The sequence below is a fragment of the Leptopilina heterotoma genome, unplaced genomic scaffold (assembly GCF_015476425.1).
Source record: "Leptopilina heterotoma isolate Lh14 unplaced genomic scaffold, ASM1547642v1 Lhet_31, whole genome shotgun sequence".
Taxonomy (NCBI): domain Eukaryota; kingdom Metazoa; phylum Arthropoda; class Insecta; order Hymenoptera; family Figitidae; genus Leptopilina; species Leptopilina heterotoma.
Window position 1 is genome coordinate 904,193 of NW_025111011.1, and position 22,350 is coordinate 926,542.

A 22,350-nucleotide genomic window follows, 5' to 3' on the forward strand; every position below is an offset into this window, starting at 1 on the left:
ATAATTTTTGCGAGAAGAATAAAATGACAGTGCTTGATACAGATATTACGAGTATATAGTTAGTAACATACATTCATCAGGTACGGGTATGCACCTGTATCTATTTTATGTGTCTATTGTTGGTAACTGTGCATATAATTATGTTTAGTGTGCATGTATATATACATATATATATATATATAAACAGGTATATACGTCAAAACAAAATGGCTGACAGCGGAAACCGTACAGTGAGGCTTGTTCTTTCGCGGTTCACGTTCCTCATAGTTATTCCAGTCTGACAGTTGAGAAGTAACATGAACCGCGAACGGCTTCACGATACTCTTGATTCATTTGATTCTATTTTATCTATATGATTATTAATTTCTCTATGTGCGTTGATATTATCAGTAGTTGTTTTTAATTGTTCCCATTTCGCGGTTTAATGACCCCTTCAACCCTATAATTTCACCGTCATAATGATTATGAACATCGATTAAATTGCGGATTATGTGTGGGTGATATTCAAGTGTTTTTTTTCTCTTTTTTCTATACCGCCGTCATATATACTACAGTTTCAGTAATATCAGTTTACCAAGGATTTCCTTATAAATAGAAAGTTGAATATATTAAAATATTGTTTGGAAAAAAAATCAGGTATGTCCTTTTCTTTTTGCAGAAGTTTTTCTTGGTTACGGAGATTGTGTTTTGATTCTTTGGCACTTTTTTTTATTATCATTTTTCGCACTGATTTTTATAAAAAGTTTTAAAAAGTTGTATTTTTAGTTGTGAAAACAGTTTACTTTGATTTGGTTTAATCTTTTTATTTACATATTTATTTATTTATGTATTTTTTCAAGTTCAATATTTTTCTTCTTTTTTTGCGCGAAACTAGGTTAATATGTATATTTTTAAACTGTCATTTCCATTTTTGTTGAGCAAAACAAACTGTTACTACAAATTGAAAATTTTAATTTACATATCTGCGTGAATGAAAGGAATTTCGTTTCTTTGAATAAAAATTATTTATTTGTTTTTTGAAAATTATCTGTTTTATTTGATAAAAATAAATTTTTGCTAAAATACCTACTAAATAATAAAGAATTTATTTTTATTGATAATAATTTCTTCCGTTTGCTGGCATCATTTTTTTATTATTTAATATTTACTGTGATTGATAGAATTCTTTTTCTTTAAATGCACTTTTTTTGTAAATAAATAAATAATAACAATAATAAAGATTACTTTATTATTATTATTATTTATTTATTATTTATTATAATAAATGTAACAAATAATAAATATTATAAAAGTAAATATAAATTAAATTTGAAACAAATTATGGTAAATAAATGAGAAAGCACCTGTAAATGTTTTTTAAATAAATACAAAATTTATTTTATGTTAAGATTTTAATGAAAGGATAAAATACAGACTTTTTAATGTAAATTTCAATTGTTCAAAAAATGACAGTTTTAAATGTAATTTTGTGAATTTATAAATATTTTATAAACAAATTAAAATCCAATAGAAATATGAAAAAAGGAAAAAAAACAATACTAAATTTTTTAACGTGCTACACGTGACAGTGAGTTCATGTAATAAGTGACAAAGCATCCTTTACTTGAAAATGTATATATGTATAAATTTCCCGGCGTAAAATAATTGATGAAACAATTCGTAATTTATAGTTTTCGTTATCATAAACTGGGAATTTTAAGTTTAAAAAAAATTAGTTTTTATAAATAGAAAAAAAAGTTATAAGGCTATTATATTATTGTTAAAAATTAATTATAATTAAAATATAATTATAATAAAAATAATAAAATTAATAATAAAATTAACAATTTTAAAAATAGTAGAATTTGAAAATTTTCTAATTTAAATTTTTGTTGAAAACACTAAATAGTTCATTTCTGGAGAAATTACAAATAATTAAAGAAATTCAATTATTTTCAAAAGAAATAAAATTCTTCTTATAAAATTCAACTACAGTAGAGACTCCATTATCCGGACTAATGGATGCAGGCACTTGTCCGGATAATCGAAAATCCGGATAATCGAGTAAAGTACGAATTAAACAAATGTTTGATTCATAATTTTAAGTATTTATTTGCATATGTATTAAAATAAGACTGAAACAAACTAAAACTTTTAAAGTCAACATTAATAAATATTTAGTTAAAAATATTTAAAAATATTTACATAAACATTTTCTTAAAATAATTAAAACACTTTAAAATGCAACATTTCGTGTTTGTTGGCGGGGAGAAATTTTAAATAGAAGTTAACGGCTTGAAACCTTATAAACTTTATATTAAAAAAATTTTTTTTTAATTTTAAATTTGTCCGGATAATCGAATATCCGGATAATAGGGGTCCGGATAATGGAGTCTCTACTGTATGTTCAAAATTTGAAAAAAAATCTCGTAAAAATCCCATTATCTTTATAAATAACAAAATTCTTCTCCAAAGTTCAATTATTTTCATAAATGTCAAAAAAATTCTTGTCCTAATTTCAATTTGTATTTTCAAAAAATTTTCTAATTTCAATTATTTTCAATATCTAAGATTTTAATAAAATTTTCCAAAACAAATTCAATTATTTAAAAAAAATTTTAATAAAATTGTATGTAAACATTTAATTATTTTCATAAATAATAAAAATTTCCCAGGAATTCAATTATTTTCATAAATAATAAATTTTTTTTAAGGAATTCAATTATTATTTTCATAAAAAATAATTTTAAATATTCTAGAAAATAATAATTGAATGAAAATGATGAAAATAATTTTGATGAAGTTACAGTAACAATTTTCTTATAATATAAAATAATGATTTTATCTCTCGGTCATCTTTAATTATTAGAAAACATGAAGAAATCGATCACTCCGAGTCTTCGACTCGGAGCAATCGATATCTTCATGTTTTATAACAAATTTTTTTATAAGTTGTTTAATTTTAAAAAAGGTTTGAATTTGAAATTTTTGAATGTCTTAATTCCTGTGGAAAATCCTGTTCCAAAAATAAGATTAAAAATAGAAATTGTACAAATATTTTTCTTCTTTTTCTAAAAGAAAATAATAATATTGTTAAAAAAATTGTGATTCATATAAATAAAAATAATGCAAAATAAAAAAATTTTCTATTTCTTAAACACAATTGTTTAACAATTTTCTAATTTTCTAATTTCTAAAGAACAAAAATCTGCAATTTCAATTTGACAAAACGTAATATTTAAGGGGAGACCCCACCTTTATTTTGACCCCTTTAAAATAAAATTATTAAACGAGGTAATATTTTTTTTCTTGCATCATTTTTAACTTGAAAACATATAAGACGGTCAAAAATATTTAATTTTAATTTTTAAAGAGGTTAGAATTTTTTTCTTTTGACCTATTGCATATTATTGCAAATCCATGCGAGAAGTTGTTTAGAATGATAAAATATGCATGGAAAAAAATTTTCGTTGAAAAATATTAAAAACTGTAAGAGGAGATCGAATTTTAATATTCAAATCTTTAAATTTTGCCGAAATGTCGGTATATATAAAGTATACCATAAAAGCTTCAGACTATGATTTTTATGGGTTTTACCACAAAAATGAGCTAAATGTTAATTTTAACAATGTTTTTTGAATAATAGTATCAAATTACGTAAGTATACAGTTTGGAAAAAAATTAAAGATTTAAGGCTTTCGAAATTTCGGCAAAAGTTAAAGATTTGAATATTAAAAATTGATCTTCTCTTACAGTTTTTAATATTTTTTAATGAAAATTTTTTTCCAAGCATATTTTACCATTCTAAACAACTTCTCGCATGGATTTGCAATAATATGCAATAGGTCAAAAGAAAAAAATTCTAACCTCTTCAAAAATTAAAATTAAATATTTTTGACCATCTTATGCAAGAAATCTTCACACTTCAGAGTGTGAAGGGACAGAAAAAATGAAAGATTGAATACGAAGATTATTATAGTTAATTATTAAAATTATAAAATAATTAATTGTATAAAAAAATAAAAGTACTGCTTGTAGAAAATATTTTCAAAAATGTGACTGGAGATTTTTTTTTTAAATTAATTTAAATAAATTCTGTTGAATTTTAATTGTATTTGAATTTTCATGAATTTTAATTTTAATTTAAATTGAGTTGAAGAAATGAATGGAATTTTTTTTTCTTTCTCTTTTTTTCTAAACAATAATAAGGATGCATGGTATATAAATGCTTTGGGATAAATACAGTTGGCAATCATTGCAAGGTTTCGACATTTAATTGATGAATTATTGTTCACGTATCGTTAACGTAATTACTGCGATAGAAATGATCACTATTTTAAGATAACAATTGTAAGAGTTTAAGTTTCCCACGTTTTGAGTTTTTTTTTTTTTTTGTTTAATCGATTGCCCTTGACCAAAATTTATCTCCTAGTACTTCAGATTGACTTTAATCCTGATATAAATATATCGAATTTGAATTTGATCATTGAGTTATTGAGTTATTATATGTTCTTATATTATTTTAAGTTCGTTTTTTTAATTCTCTTTAGAGTTATTTTTATTAGGGTTTTTTTTTATTAGTCTATTTTTGTTACAATTCTAAACTGTTTTTTTTTGTTAATTTTAAATGTTTTTGGTGGAAAATAAGGAAAAACTTTATAGACCTTTTTGAAATTCCATTTTGGCATATGTATTATTTTTAAATTCATATATTACTTTCAATTTATTATCATTAAAGATAATTAATCGTCGATTAATATCGATATCAATGTATACATTATTTAGATTCCTTTTTTTTATTATAATTAGTGGTCATCTAACGATGATTTTTAAAATTTGAGAATTTTATTTAAACAAATTTTATTTAAACAATTAAATTTTTTTCTTTCATTTTCATTTCTTTTTTGTTTGCTAAAATTTATTTAAATTTTATTTAGAATTATTAGAATTTTTAACAAATTTTAGATTATTTTGTATTATGATAATTTTATCTTAATGATAATTTTTGTATAATTTTATTTTAGTAAATTATTATTAATAGATTTATAAATAGATTTGTTTTGTAAATAAAATATAGGGAAATGAGAAAAAAAAAATTATCTCAAGTGAAGAGCATAGTATTGAATAAACTTTGATTTAATCTATAATAATTATTAATAGCAAACAAAAAATTATCGACAGTAGTTGAAATGCATGAGTTAAAATATAGTCATTTTGTGTTTAGCAAGGCCGCGCATTTGTAAACATTTTATCGCTTCCGTGGAATTCTTTGTTCCTCTGATGGCTTTGGTTAAAACTTTAATTTATCAACTTAAAATTACGTAAAGAAAATTTTTTGCTTACTAATTGTAATTCTGTAGACATTTGCAAATATTTATAATAATAACTTATTCGTTTGGTTATAATAATGATTTTATTATAGTTTTTATTATTATTATTATTATTATTAATATTATTATTTTTTTGATTTTTTCTGCAACCTGTATAGCCCAGCGGTCAATAAAGTGCCTATTATCGCCCTAGGGCAATAATACTACATTTCTTCTTACATCCAGCTGTCAATTAAGTGTCTATTATTGTCCTAGGGCAATAAAGTACTCATTATTACACTAGAGCAATAATGGTCACTTTATTGACCAGCTGAGTTTTATTATTACCAGCTTAATATTATTATTAATAGTAGTAGTATTGTTATTTTATGAGCATATTTATTATTCCCATTATTATTATTACTATACTCTTTTAATTATTGCTTTAATTTTAACTCAGCTAACTATTTACAAAAATAATGGAAATTTTATTTTTGAGTAGAATTTAATGTTTTGGAATAAAAAAATTTTTTTTTCAATCTGCATATGTCGACAGGATATTCAAGTGATGGCTAATCGAATGAATCAGCAAAAGAGTCATTGACTGTTTTTTAACTATTTTTTCTCTCTCTCTCTCTCGTTCTCCTTCAACATGATTGCATATTGACTATGGAGAAATTTTTCCTTTCTTTCTCTTGATGGATTTCCTACGTTTCATTTTCTCACTCAATATTTTGGTTGCTCAATATTCTTTTGTCATTTTAACTTAAGCACATGTATTCACAGCGGTTAATAAGATTTTTCTTTAACTCTGCGCACTGATTACCATTTACATTCTAATGCCACTAGATTAGCGTTATCCATTATGCATCAGTTATTTTTTTATAGAAAAAAAATCAAATGAATTTTAATATAAAGTTTTTATAAATTTTATATAAACTGATTGTTTTGGACTCTTGGTTTATTTTTCATTTGAGTCACAATTTAGATTCAATTTAATACTTGTTAATTGAATAATTTATAAATTGGTGATTTATTTTATTGTCTATTTATTATTATTTCTTATTGTTTATTTAATTATACTTTGTATTATTATTTAATTAATAATTGAATAATTTATTAATTAGTGATGTATTTTATCATCATTATTATTTGTTATTACGTTTATCATTAGCTATATTATCATAATTATTATTATAACTATTTTGATTATAAAATTATAATATTAATTATTATTATTATTGTCATCTATTTATTATTGTAATATTTTTGAGAAAATTATTTATTACTTGGGTGAAATTTCTCAAAATTAATAATTACTACGATCAAAGAAAATACTTATTATGGATTTATTTCCACCAATTTCTATTATTATAATAATTATTGAACTGATTATTAGGTATTATTATTATATACTTTTTATTATTAGTTTTACATTGTCTTTGTACATATATGATGCTTTTGGAAATTTGGTACATTGTGTAAAAAAGATTCAGATTGTTGAAATCGATTTGGGAGCACGGACTGAGACGGATTTGTAACCAAAAAAAAAAAAAAAAAAAAAAAAATGAAACAAGTTAGTAACGGTACGTGCCTTATTGTAAAAAAAGACAACGGCCTATTCTGCGTTCTTGGTTCTTGATGACTCAGACTTTGAACGTCTAAAAGTAACATGATGTCCTCGATTGTCTTGAAAAGGCGTTTCGATGAACTTAAAGTTCATCGATCAAGGAGAAAATGCTAAAAAATAATTTGTTTTATAAAAAATATTTAAATACGAATATATATTAGCAATAATTGAGAATCGTAATATATTTAAGCATATATGAATAATTTTTGATTATTAATTGACCATATTATGTCCAATATTATGACCATATGATAATTTGTAAGCCTATAAAACAAATATTATTTTGCGAACGATAATAATTCGGATTATCATTATAATATAGTATTAGTACAATTATTTTTAAATTTTAGTTTAATTTACCTAGATTTTAAAATTTAACAAAATTTAGGAAACTCAGATAATAATTCTTAACATGGAGTTCAGAGGAATAATAAATGATTACGTAATAACCAGTAATTGATTGAATTTTGCAGTAAAAGATCGAAGTGAAGTCAGCGGTGAACTTTCACTTTTTTCTTGCATGAAAAAATTCAATTAACCAACGTGAATTGTATAATTTTAATTTTAATTAATGAAAAATGTTATTATTTCTGTTACAGATATTAGTCTTGTATAGTTAACAAGAAAGAAAAGAAAAAAAAATCTGTCGCAATGGCAGAATATTGTGAATATCTTTGGGATCCCTTACGTGGCCACTCGAGTACTGCTCTTGCCCGTAGTCTTTATGATGAACAATCGAGAATCAATAAGGGTGATAAGAAACTTGCGATAAAGACTGTTAGGGCCATACTACGTGATATGCCTGGCGTTGGTAAATTTTTTTTATTTTATGATTCATTTTTTTATTATTACCGTTATTACCTAAAGTAGTAGGAACTTGATTGATTAGGTTCCAATTTAATCAAATATTGATTCGTATATTAAGGATTGGTAAAAATTGAGTAAAAGGAAACATAAAATGATGTATTTTACTATTTATTTTTTGTATTTCGTTTTATTTAATAATAGAATTCAAAATAGTTTACAGTATTTGTTAATGAAATTTTATTATATATATTTTTTTATATTATTTATTTTATTTATTTTTTAATAATAAACGTCCTTTAATAATTATTATAATAATACAGTGTATTTTATTTATCTATTTATTTAATCATAAAAAAACTCTTTTGTACAGTATATTTTATTAACAATTGGAAGTTTCATAGAAAACATTTACCTAAAGTTTCGAATGTTCAAATGAACGAAATATTTTATTGTGCTCTAATATTTTAAAAATTAATAGACTGAAATCGAAAAATATTGTAAATAATTATTTATTTAGCTAAAAAAATATTTTTTAATTATAAAAAACAATATTTTAAAAATAAAATTCGGATTAAAAGAAGTAATAAAAATATCGTCGTTCAATTGAACGTTCGAAACTTTAGGGACATTAGAAAACAATTTTTTTCGGTATTTTTTATAACAATAACAGAAATAATAATAATAATGACAATATTGTAAATTATTTATTTACTAGCAAATGAAACGCGCGGAACGTGATATTGAATTTATTATTCTTATGCAAGTTACAAAATTTTTTATTTTCAAATATAAATTTTAAAATAATTTCATAACCAAAATTTTAAAAATTCACTTATTAAGTACAAAATTAATTATTATTATTTATATTTTCAAAAATTTTAATATAATTCTTCTCAAAAATTCAATTATTTTTACATAAATAATAACATTTTTCGGAAGAATTCAATTATTATTTTAATAAATAGTAACATTTTTTGCAAAAATTCAATTATTTTTAACAAAATTTTAATAAAATTTCAGAAAAGAATCCAGTTATTTTCTAAAATTTTAATAAATACTTCTAAACAATTCAATTTATTTTTTAAATAGTAAAATCTTTACAAAAATTCAATTATTTTTAATAAAATTTCACGAAAGAATTTAATTTTGTTCTTAATTCGTTATAAAATTTTTGAAAAGAATTCAATTATTTTCTAAAATTTTAATAAATCCTTCGAAACAATTCAATTATTTTTTTAAATAGTAAAATTTTTACAAAAATTCAATGATTTTCAAAACAATTTTAATTAAATTCCTCGGAAGAATTCAATTTTTAAAAAAAATTTTTAACACATTTCGAAAAAATTCAATTATTTTTATAAAATGTAGTAAAAATTTTTTTTCAAAAATTAAATTATTTTTAACAAAATTTTAATAAAATTTCACGAAAAAATTCAATTGTTTTTATAAATAGGTATTAAAATTCTTCGCAATAATTTAATTATTTTTATAAATAGTAAAATTCTTTGCAGGAATTCAATTATTTTCAAAACAATTTTAATTGAATTTCTCAGCAGAATTCAAATACTTTCAAATATTTCCTTAACTTTAATTGAATTTCTCGAAAGAATTTAATTATTTTCAAATATTTCTATAAAATTAATTTATTTCCTATTTTAATAAATTCTTCGGAACAATTCAATTATTTTTATAAATAGTAAAATTCTTCGCTAAAGAGTCAAATTATTTTTATAAATAATAAAATTCTTCTCAGGAATTCAATTATTTTAAATACAATAATTTATTTAATAAAATTCTTCTTCATAAAATTCAATTGCTTTCAAAATTTTCAATTAAAATTATTAGAGAAACTCCATTATTTTTAAAAAATTCAAAGAAATTCTATTCAAAAGAATTTAATTAAGATTTTTAAAAATTTTAATAAAATTCATCACGAGAATTCAATTATTTTCATAAATAAAAAAATTCTTCGAAGGAATTCAATTATTCTCTGGAAATTTTTTGATAAGATTCTTTGCAAGATTTAATGATTTTCAATACATTAATTTTAAAATTAAAAATATTTAAAAAGAAAATTTTTAAAAAAGTTAGGAAACAAAAAAAGCAATCAACAACTAACTTTAAACTGCGAATAGATTACTAGAATACTACGATTATTAATATAGAAGATATTATATCAACTGGTCCAAAAAATCAGATTATAAAAAATTGTTATTGTAAAAATAATTACCATTAATTGTAATTTTTAAAAATATTATTATAAAAATACATTTATATTGTTATTAAAATTTATAATGATAAAAATAATAATTTCTTATTATTTTCAATTATTATTATTTTTGTTTATTCAGATTGTTTTGTTGTTATTTATTGTTTTTATTATTATTTGTTATCGTATTTTTTCTGACTAATTTTCCGATCCTTTTTTGGATAAAGGTGAAAAGTACAACATGATAAATATATTATTTATTGTGTACGCAAACGCAGTGGTAGAGTTTTTTAAATAACTGTAAAAAATAAAAAAAAATCTTGCGGTAGATTTAATTTTATAATTGAGTGCTCTTGCATAAAATACTAAAGTGTAAAAAGACGGATTTTTATAATTATAAAAACCGGGAATTATAAAGTAGATCACTTTCTTAAAATATACACGTATACACATATATCGTGTTAATTATTTATTTATTTTTTCCTATTACAGGTGAATTAATTATTTTGCAAATTATGAATGAGAAAATAAAATGTTTTCCTATATTTATGAAGATTTTAAAGAGTTTGCTTTTTTTGTAACAAATTAAATATATTAATTATTGTTGAGGAATTGAAAATTGTTTTTAAATTTATAATAAAATGTATAATTTTCTTCTTTTCGTAATTTTTGTTTTTGAATTCTAAGGGAATTTATGGTTCATTGAAAGTCTGTAATAGACTTACGTCCGGAAATAAATACTTCCTGAATGTTTCAGCCGCATGGCATTATAATGATTGTTTCTTCTATTGTTATTCGCAGATTTAACGCTTTGCAACGATGAATACATTACACGCTTCCTGTTGGCCCGGAAGTACAGAACTGAACAAGCGGCTGCACTGATAGTGGCTTATCAGGCACAAATTGCACACAGACAAGATATTTTTGGTAATCTCACAGCTCGCGATCCTGCATTGCAACGTGCACTTAGAGCCGGTATTCCTGGCGTTCTTCCCGCTCGTGACAAGTAAGAAAAGTGCTTCTTCTTTTTTTTATTTATTTATTTTCTTCTTACGTTCTTCCCGCTCGTGACATGTTAGAACAGTGCTTTTATTTATTTATTTTCTTCTTACACTGTAATTCTCGTTAAAGAGAAGAAGGAAATTTCTTCTTTTTTCAAAAGTAGTAATTTTGATGTCGAGAGTAATAGCAATATTATTTTTTTACTTCTTTATATTTTTGTTTTTGTATAGTTTTACCTTTTTATATTTTTATTTTTCAACTGCTTTATATTTTTTGTTAATTTTTACTTCGATTTATATATTTTCCCTTCTTTATATTTTTACCTTCTTATATTTTTACTTCTTTATATAATCTTCTTTCTTTATATTTTTATCTTCTAATATTTTTAATTTACAATATTTTTACATCTTTACTTTTTTCTCTCTCTATTTTTAATTCTTTATATTTTTACTACCTTATATATAATTATTATTTTTCTTACTTTATATTTTTATCATCTGATTTTTACTTCTTTCTATATTTTTCCTTATTTATACAGGGTTGCCACGCTTCTACTCTTTTCAAATTCTCTGACTCTTACAGATTTTCCAGGTTAAAAAACGGAATTTTTCCAGGTTTTTAAAACGAAAATTATTCGAAAACACAAATAACTTCATTTTTAAATAAATATTTAATCATTATTTTTTTTATAGAAATTAAGATATTCAAAAATTTGAAATTCAATAACATATAAGAATATTCTTATATTGTTACTGTAACTTTTTCAAAAATTATTTTTATCATTTCTAGAATTTTTAATTAAAATTTTTCTTTAAGTCAATTTTTTAAAATAATTTTTCAAAAAGTTCTTTGCGAATTCTCAAATTCTTTTGTTTACAATTTAATTTTACGAAATTTCGATTATTCTGAGATTCTTCAATTAAATATATTAGAAATTAAAAACTAAATAATTACAAAAAAATTCCATTAAACTTATTGAGAAAAATTTATTCTATAGAATTCTTAATTAAAAGCATGAAAAGTTCAAATTTTCAAAGATTTTAATTTGAAATTCATTTTTAAATCAATATTTATTAGAAAATTCTACGAGAATTCAATTATTTAATTATAAAAATATAAATATTTTATGAAACAATTGAATGTTTCTTAAAATTAAATTTTCGTAAAGAATTTTATCAACAAATTTTTAAAAAATTGAATTCTCTTGACAAATTTTAATAAAATTTTTAAAAATAATTGCATTTTTCGAGAAATTTGATGAAAATTGTATTAAAAATAATTGAAATTCAGCCAAGAATTTTATTAAAAGTTTTGAAAATAATTGAATTCTGGAGGAAAATTTTATTATTTATAAAGATAATTGAAATTTTGACGAGAATTTTTGTAAATTTTTAAACATAATTGGATTCTTGCGAAGAATTTTATTAAAATTATTTTGAAAAAAATTGAATTGTTACGCAAAGAACTGCATTAAAATTTTTGAAAATAATTTTATTCTTTAAAGAAATTAAATAAAAAATTTATTGAAAATAATACTTAAATTCTAATAAATAAATTGTAGCAAAGGTTATTAAAATAATTAAATTTCTTTGATAAATTTTAATAAAATTTTTAAGAATAATAACTTTTTTCGAGGAATTCCATTAAAATTGTATTAAAAATAATTGAAATTCAGCATTGAGTTTTATTATTTATAAAAGTAATTGATTCCCTGTAAAAAAAATGTTATTATTCATGAAAATATTTGAATAATAATATAAAAATAATTTGTAAATAATTGAATTCCTGTGAAATTTGTATTATTTATAAAAATAATGAAAGGTTTGAGTAGAATTTTATAAAAAATTTTTTTAACTAATTGAATTCGTTTGGGAACTTTTAATAAAGTTGTAGATATTAAAAATCATTGAATTGAGGAAAGTTTTTGAAAATCATTAAGTTTTCAAATTTTTTTTAAATCTAAGTTTTTTAATATTTCTAATTAAATTCATTTAAAATGGAAATTTTACAAAATTTTAAATCAAAATCTTTTGAAGTTCATCTACTTATATGAAAATTGTAAACGCAATTCTTTTAAAATTGAATTAATTTTGAAATATTTAAGTGAAATTAGATTTCAAAAATAAACACAATAAATTTAGAAAACAACAATTTTCCAGGATTTTGATCAAAATTCCCTGATTTTTCAATTTTTTTCAAGGTTTATAAAATTTCTTGACATTTCCAGGTTTTCCAGGTTTCCAGGTTGCGTAGCAACCCTATTATATTTGAATCTTCTGATATTTTTATTTTTTTACATTTTTACTTCTTTATATTTTTTCCTCCTTATATTTTGATTTTTTAATAATTTTTTTATTTTTTTTTCTATATTTTTACTTCTGAGCCATTCCATTACATTTCGACTAAAGTCGTTACCGACTAATTTAAAGAAATTATAATATTTTGCAGGAATTATTTTAAAGACATTAGGATCACTAAACTTCGTCCTTTAAAAATCACGTGTATTAACCTGATGAAAATAGTAAAAAGTTTAAAGTTAGTTAATTCGGAAAATAGCTTCGGGATCAAAGAAAATCTTTTTCTAGTGTTTGTATCTATACTGATCAATTAATTATTGTCCAATTTTCGTAATTTTTCGTTTTTCTGGAAGGAAGTTAATTTACATTTCAAAATCGTGAAAATAAAAAAAATGCCAATTTTAATTGCTTATTTTTTCACATTTGTAAAGAAAAAAGGAGGAAAGTGATAAGAAAAACTAAAAGTTAATCACAGGTACTTTATATTTGATAAGGTTTTATTCAATTTAATGATTTCTCTTTCTCACATTATAGTGGATGCAATTTGCAAAATTAGGTTATCTGCCAGGTTAACTTTAAAATAATTTTTCATTTCATATTTCTTATTATTAATTGTTTCTATCAATTTCTAATAATAAACTGAGTCATTATTAATAAATTCTAATCATTTTTTTACGTTTTCATAATGAATTATGTGTTTTCTTTCATATTTTTTAATAGGATGAAAAAGTTACAGTTTTTACGACCTCACATACTTTAGATGCTTACTTTACAATACATATTAAAAATATTTTTAAAAAATTCTTTTTGTTTAGTGATCCTAATATATGTCTTTAAAATTATTCCTGCAAAATATTATAATTTTCTAAAATTAGTCGGCAACGACTTTAGTCGAAATATAATGGAATGACTCTTCTTTATTTTTTTCTTTCTCCATATTTTTACCGTCTGTTTTTAATTCTTTATGAATATTTATATATTTTGCTTTATTTTTAATATGCTTTCAAATGTCACTGAATTTATTGAACTGTGAAATTTAATTTTTTCAGAAAGGGCAGGTGTGTTTTGCTCATCCTAGCATCACAATGGGATCCAATTGCTGTTCCTGCATTGGCAGTGCAACGGGCAATTTTTTTAGTCTTAGAAATTCTTATTCAAGACCCCAGAAATCAGGTATATACAGGAAAATAAAATTATAAAAAGAAAAGAATATAGAATTTAAAAAGTTTTAGATTATAAAATAAAGAATATAATATATATTGAATAAAATTTATAAATAGAATAGAATTTAAAGAAGAATATTAAACAAATAAATAAATGGTAAAAAATGGACAAATTTAAGTTTTTGGAGTACAACATAAAAAATTAATTATTAATGAATTAATTTAAAATGTCATTAAATTCCAAAAGTTTATTTCTAATATAAATATTCACTTTTTTTGGGAAAATTTGTTTATATTTGAATACAATTTTCAAATTCGATTTCTTCAAGTTTGAATAATTTTTACTGTTTTCTTTACATATATCAGGAAGTAAAGTGTTTTTTATTATTAATATTTATTTCACATATATGAAGAATTTTTGCTTAAAAGTACGAGTATAAAAAGATTGTGTATTCTGAAAGTTATGCTTGTTACGCAATAATTGTTATCTTCCGTTGTTTCTGAAGACACTTGCATTCATGAACATCCAAGTTCTTTTTATTTGCCTGACATTCAAGTTAAATACGCTCTTCCCGTTTTGAAAGAAGTAATGACTACGAACTTTTTATTTTAAACATTTTCCAGTTAACAATTTTCTTTTTTGGGGAGGCTGTTTTACTCTTCTTTGAAAATTTATTTTTAGTGCTTCTTATTAGAATTAAAAATTAATTTGTAAATTAAAATTGATTTCTAATTTAGAGTAGATGAAACTAAATTTTGCTTTGTATTGGAATTATTTTGTAAATTTAAATTTTATTAATTAAATATTTTAATATTAATTAATTAATTAATTAATTAATTAATTAATTAACTATATTAATTTGAATGTTCTTTCATTCTTTCATTCATTCACTTTTTCTGTCCCTCATACTCTGAAGTTGTCTTTTGTTTATACTTTTGTTTTTTTTATCTTTAGATAGATTGTTTATTATATTATTATGTTATAATTATTTTTGTACTTTATAATTAATTCAAAATTGAAATCGTCAGAATTTTTTTCACTTCTTTTCATTAAAAGACTAAAATTTTGTTAAATATTATTTTTTGTCAACTTGAAATTATGCAAATTTTTGTTCTTTACTTCTAAACAAAATTAAAAAATGGTTAAACAACTGTGATTAAGGAATAGAAAATTTATTTATTTTGCATTATTTTTGTTTATGAATCACAATTTTTAAAAAAAAAATTATTATTTTGTTTTAGAAAAAGAAGAAAAATATTTGCACAATTCCTATTTTTAATCTTATTTTTGGAACAGGATTTTCCACAGGAATTAAGACATTCAAAACATTCAAATTCAAACCTTTTTGAAATTAAACAAATTATAAAAAATTGTTATAAAACATGAAGATATCGATTGCACCGAGTCGAAGACTCGGAGTGATCGATTTCTTCATGTTTTCTAATAATTAAAGATGACCGAGAGATAAAATCAGTATTTTATATTATAAGAATTTTGTTACTGTAACTTCATCAAAATTATTTTTATCATTTTAATTCAATTATTATTTTCTAGAATTTTAAATTATTTTTTATGAAAATAATTGAATTCATTAAAAAAATTTATTATTTATGAAAATAATTCAATTCCTATGAAATTTTTATTATTTATGAAAATTATTAAATGTTTGCATACAATTTTATTAAAAATTTGTTTAAATAATTAAATTCTTTTTGGGAAATTTTATTAAAATAGTGGATATTGAAAATTATGGAAATTAAAAAAATGTTTGAAAATAATTGAAATTAGGACAAGAATTTTTTTGACATTTATGAAAATAATTTAACTTTGGAGAATAATTTTGTTATTTATTTATTTATTTATTTAACAAGTTTACGGGACAAGCCCTTTCGTACATAGTTATTTACAAAGATAATTGCGATTTTTACGAGAATTTTTTTCAAATTCTGAACATAGTTGAATTTTATAAGAAGAGTTTTATTTTTTTTTTAAATAATTGAATTTTTGGATTATTTCTCAAAAATTGAATTTTTTTTAGTGTTTTCAACAAAAATTTAATTTAGAAAATTTTTAAATTCTATTATTTTTATATTGCTAATTTTATTTTTAAAAAAGTCAACAAGCAGTAAGCTGCGCGCTTTACTGCGCGAATTGTTGCTATTTATAGTATTAATTTATTAATTTTGTATTTAAGTATTAATTTATTATTAGTATTAATTTATCAATTTTGCATTAATAATTTATTAATTTTGTTGAAAAAAATTTCAGCAATCTGGATTTGTGGCTGTGGTTGATTGGGGTAATTTTTCCCTGAGACAAGGTGGAGCTTTAGGAGCGGCAGCACTGCGAAATTTGGTGGCTGCACTGAGAGGAAGATTTCCTGCTAGATTTAAAGCAATTCATTTTTTATCGGCTCCACTTTATGTTCAAGCGACACTAGCTCTTGTTAAACCATTTCTCGATGAAAAAACACGAAGCAAAGTGAGTTTTTTTTCACTATTTATAATCAAACAAGAATTTCTAATTTGTCTAATTATTATTTAAATTAATTTTTTATTTAGCCGCGAATATTCCTTTATTATTTCCATTTTTTTCATTTTTAATTCGGTCGAATAAAAATTTTATTGAATATTCAAATGAGAATTCTTTATAAATTCTTTGGAAATTTTTAAACAATTCTTCAGAAATTCTAAAAAAATGTTTAAAAAAAGTTAAAAATTTTTTTTAATTTTTTAAAAATTTCTTTTAAAAAAATTCTTATGAAATAAATTCTAGTGAAATAAATTATATTAAAAATGACTTTAATTTTAAAAAGACCTTTTATTTTAAAAAAAAAGGAAGCAATTATTTCAATGAAATCAGACTTGAATCTGCAAGGTTGAGTAAGAAAAATTTCACAGTTTGCCGGAATAGAAACTAATAACCGCAAACGAATATAAATTTAATAATTTTGTCCTTGTCATTTCATATTATTACACTAACAGAAACGTGACACGTCTCGTAATTTGAGATGTCTTTTTTATCAGCATTTTTTTTTTTTGCATTTTTATATTTAAATCAGTTATTCATCGAAAAATTTTGTTTATTAAAATCGATAAAAAAATAAAGTAGAAATTCTTTTTTTCTTTAATAGTAGATTTTTAGTTATTTGAAAAATTTATTTGAAAATTTATGTGCTGTAAAATATTTAACAGAAAAAAAATAAATTTTTTATACAGAAGTAACTTGATATGGAATAAAAATATTTGTCATAAATTATGCTTATGACGACGAGTTATGTGCATTGTGATATAGAACAATATCACATTGTGTTTAAAAAAAAAATTCCGAGAAAATATAAAAGTGTAAAAAAAATTAATTGTTGTAATTTAATTTTAAATCAATTAAAGTGAATTAGTCAATTACTGAAGTGAATTAATTGTCTTTCAGAGACTTTTCTTTTTAATTAATTGGATTTTTCTTTTCATTTTAAAAATAAATTTCAAAATAAATTCGAAAAAATTAATTTCTATTGCAATTAAAAATTTTAATTATAAGTAATTAATTTGTTTGTTTATTGAAATAAATGAAATGGAACTTATTTTTTTTTATCAATTAAATTGTCTCTTTGAATAATTTCTTTTTAAATATTTTTTTGATATAAGAATAAGTTTTCGTAAATTTTTTTTTGAAATTATTGAATTAGTTGATAATTGATAATTTAAATTAATAAATAAATTTAAGGTTTAATTAAAAAAAAATAAATTTGGAGTTAATTTTAAGTTCTTTTTCAGATATACTTGCATGGAAATAATTTGAGTACTTTGCATCAGCACTTGCCAACTGATATTTTACCAGCGGAATTGGGTGGAACTGGTCCAGCATTTAATCCAGGTCTTTGGGCCGAACCTGTTATTCATTCAGCAATGAAAGAAGCTGAGTTGGCTAACACGAAAAGAGACAAAGAGTCCTCGAATGATGTGAATAACCTCAGAAATTCCCAGGAACAATCAAGGACGCAGGATCAAAAGCATTACGAATTTTCAGACAACGCAAAAAATGAAATGAATCGAACAGAATCCGAAGAACCTGATTCTGTTTTTGAAAACGAGAAAAACTTGAATTACTCCAAGGTCAGAAATAAGTAAAACTTTATCCTAAGAGCCTTTTTTTATTACATATATTTTAATTTTTAAATATTATTTGCAAACCAGAAAATTATTTTTTCGTCAAGTTTGTTTCAGGATCAAATATCAATTGTGTTATTTTGATCATTGTTGTTACTATTATTATTCTTATTAACTAAATTTGAATTTACATTATTTTATATTTATGTATATTTTTTGTTTCTGTATATTCAGGGTTGCCACAGGTCAGGGAAGTCAGAGAATTCAGGGAAAAGTCAGGAATTTTTATTAAAAGTACTGGAAAATATTGAATTTTTAAAATTCATGAGAAAACTCTGAATTTTTATGTTTTTTTTGTTTGCTTCGTAAACTATAAAATTACCACGAATTTTAATACAAAACCTTCAATTTTTTCTATTTCTGACAATAATTTCTTTTCAAATAATTTAATTTTTCAAGAACTATCATAAAATTATGACTTATAAATTATTTAATGAATAATTTTTACAATTTTCATAAATACTAGATTGTTAGAAGAATTTTAATTAAAAATACTAAAAAAAAAGATTTTCGAAAAATTAAAAAAAGATTTCAGAAATTCTCAAAATTTCAATTAACATTATAAATAATAAAATTCTTCATCAAAATTCAATTATTTTTAAAAATTTTAATAAAATTCTCGACAAAACTTCACAGGAATTCAATTATTCAATTTTTAATACATTTCTACGAAATTATTCAATTATTTTCATAAGTAATAAAATTTTCACATGAATTCAATTATTTAAAATACAAAATTTCATAAAATTATCAAATTCGTCACAAGAATTCGCAATTATTTAAAAAAATTTAACAAAGTTCTTTTCAAGATTTAAATTATTTTTATAAATAATAAAATTCTTCGCCGAAATTCAATTATTTTTATAAACTTGAATAAAATTCGTTGCAAAAATTCAATTATTTTTAAAAGTAATAAAATTTTTCGCATAAATTCAATTATGTTCAAAAATTAAAAAAATATTCTTGTCAATGTTTTCAAGTATCTTTATAAATAATAAATTATTTTTTCGATATTCAATTATTTTAGAAAAATTTTAATAAAATTCTTGACAAAATTTCACAGGAATTCAATTATTCAATTTCTAATAAATTTTTTCGAAATAATACAATTATTTTCATAAGTAATAAAATTTTCACAGGAATTCAATTATTTTTATAAATAGTAAAATTCTTCACAGAAATACAGTTATTTTTATAAAATTGAATAAAATTCGTTGGAAGAATTCAATTATTTTTAAAAATAATCAAATTCTTCGCAAAAATTCAATTATGTTCAAAAATTTTAAAAAAAATTCTTTTTTTAAATTTCAAGTATCTTTATAAATAATAAAATTCTTCTCTGACATTCAATTATTTTAGAACAATTTTAATAAAATTCTTGGCAAAATTTCACAGGAATTCAATTATTCAATTTTTAATAAATTTCTTCAAAATAATTCAATTATTTTCATAAGTAATAAAATTTTCACAGGAATTCAATTACTTAAAATACAAAATTTTCATAAATAATAAAACTCATCGCAGGATTTTTTATATTTTGGATTCAATATTTTAATCGAATTCTTCGAAAAATGTAATTCTTCTTAAAAATTTTATTAAAATTTGTTAGAAGAATTCAATTATTTAAAAATTTGTTGATAAAATTCATGATGAGAATTCAATTTAAACAAACATTCAATTATTCAATAAATTATTTATTTTTTAATTTAAATAATTGAATTCTTCTAAAATTTTCTAATAAAAATTTATTTAAAAATTAAAATTATTTGATTATTTAACCGAATAATCGATTTATTATTTATGAAATAAAAAAATAATGCAATGAATTATTGCAACGAATTTTATTACATTTTTTTTTAAATAATTGAATTTTTTTGAGAAATTTTACTAATACTTATAAAAATAATTGAATTCTTGCGAAGGATTTTATTAGGATTTTTGTAAATAATTAACTTTTTTTTGAAAAATTTTAGGGTAATTCAAATTAATTATAATTAATTAATTTGCTTTGTAATAATATTCTTATAAGTTGTTGAATTTTAAAAAGGTTTGAATTTTAACATTTTGAAGAATTTGTATTCCTACAGAAAAATAACAATGATTAAATATTTATTTAAAAAAAAAATTATTGATGTTTTTGAATAATTTTAAAATTAAAGAAATTTGTAAATAAATGTAATAGAACATTTTTTTGAGTATTTAATAATTTTTAGAGTGAATAAAAATATTTTTTATAGGGTCAGGGAAAAAGTGAAAATTTTGTTTGGAAATCAGGGAAAAATAAAATTAAATATTTGTGGCAACTCTGATATTGTAATTTATTTTTGTTATTGTGCTTATTTTTAAGCTTCTTGTTATTATTTTTATTATTACACTTGGAGAATGTAAATTTTAACAAACAATTTTCTTCCTGACAGGCACAAATTTTAAATTTAAATGGGAACGGTTCGGAAATGAAGAAAATAAAAGCATCAGTTTTAGAATCAATTCACAATAATTCGAGGAAAAATCAGGAAATGCAATTATTGATAAATGTTGAGGCATTAGATAAAAATCATCGTGGATTATCAATAAATCATAAAAATAGAAAGTCATTTGAGGAGCAGGAAGCTGAAAATTCCGAGTGCTTAAGTTTTAGATCAGATACAAATTCGAATGAATTTGAAATGGTGCCGAGTCAAGCAGATAGCGAGGATAATTCTCTGGAAATGAAAGTTGAAAAAATTGTCATTCGAACTGGAAAAGGTGAACCACTTCCGGAAGAAGCTAATTTAATAGCATAAAGCGAAGAAAAAAAATTAGATGAAAAAAAAACACATTTTTACATGACATTTGAATGTATTTTCAAATTGAAAATTTCTTTTTTGATACTTGAGAAGAAAAAAAGGAGAATAGAGAAGAATTTTTTCTATAAATCTCTCTTGAAGAGAATTTATAAATTCTCTTAATTATTATGAAAAAAATAATTTTTTAATTAAATTTCGATTTTCGAAATGTGTTTAAATTTTGATGAGAGAGAAAATCACATAAAATATTAAGGAATATTTTGTATACCACTGGAATTATTAATATATTTCTACAGTCTACTATTGATAAAATAAAAGTCTATATATAGAAAAAAATTTACAAGCAATTTCATGATTCGGGGAAATTTGATATTTAGAACAGAAATGACAAGATTGTAAAAGAATCATGAATTCATTATATTTAAAGTTTAACTACTCTTCTCATAAAAATTTTGCCAAAAAAGAAAAAGCAAATAAACAAAAGGACTTTTTTTGAAAATCACATTGAACAGTATTCGCCCCTTATACAGGCCTCAAAATTTTCTCAAAATATACAGAAACCGTCCTTTTTTTTCATCGACAAAAAAAAATTCGTACAGGAATTAAAATATTTACCAAAAAAAAATTTTTTTGATAATTTTAATAGTGAATAGTATCTGCCAGATCTGAAGAGCTCGTAACTTTTAGAAATTTAGAATATATATATGTAAAATAAGATCATTGTGATTGTATAAAAAAAATATTTTTTAGACTTAATAAATTTTGCACCAAGAAAACGATATTTTATTTCATTAATTTAATAAAGTTTTGTCATTAGAGAATAAAGAAAAATTCTTTTTTTTATAAATAAATTTTTTTATTTTATTAGAGGCGTTGACGAAAAGTAGTTATAGTTAATATATTTTTTTAATATAAAAACAACCTAACACCGGTTTAAAAATATTATTCGATAGTATCAAAATAGAGAATACTAGAATTAAGTATAAAAAAAATATTTTTAT

General features: G+C 21.3%; 1 protein-coding gene across 1 annotated transcript; it reads left to right on the top strand.

The window, feature by feature from the left end:
- Positions 1–220: 220 nt before the first annotated feature.
- Positions 221–22,125, top strand: LOC122504652 (clavesin-2-like). Its single transcript, XM_043615845.1, has 7 exons — positions 221–636; positions 7,518–7,729; positions 10,736–10,940; positions 14,283–14,406; positions 16,666–16,878; positions 18,171–18,509; positions 20,981–22,125. The coding sequence occupies exons 2-7, from the start codon at positions 7,570–7,572 to the stop codon at positions 21,344–21,346; spliced, it is 1,407 nt and encodes a 468-aa protein (XP_043471780.1). The 5' UTR covers positions 221–636; positions 7,518–7,569; the 3' UTR covers positions 21,347–22,125.
- Positions 22,126–22,350: the final 225 nt, after the last annotated feature.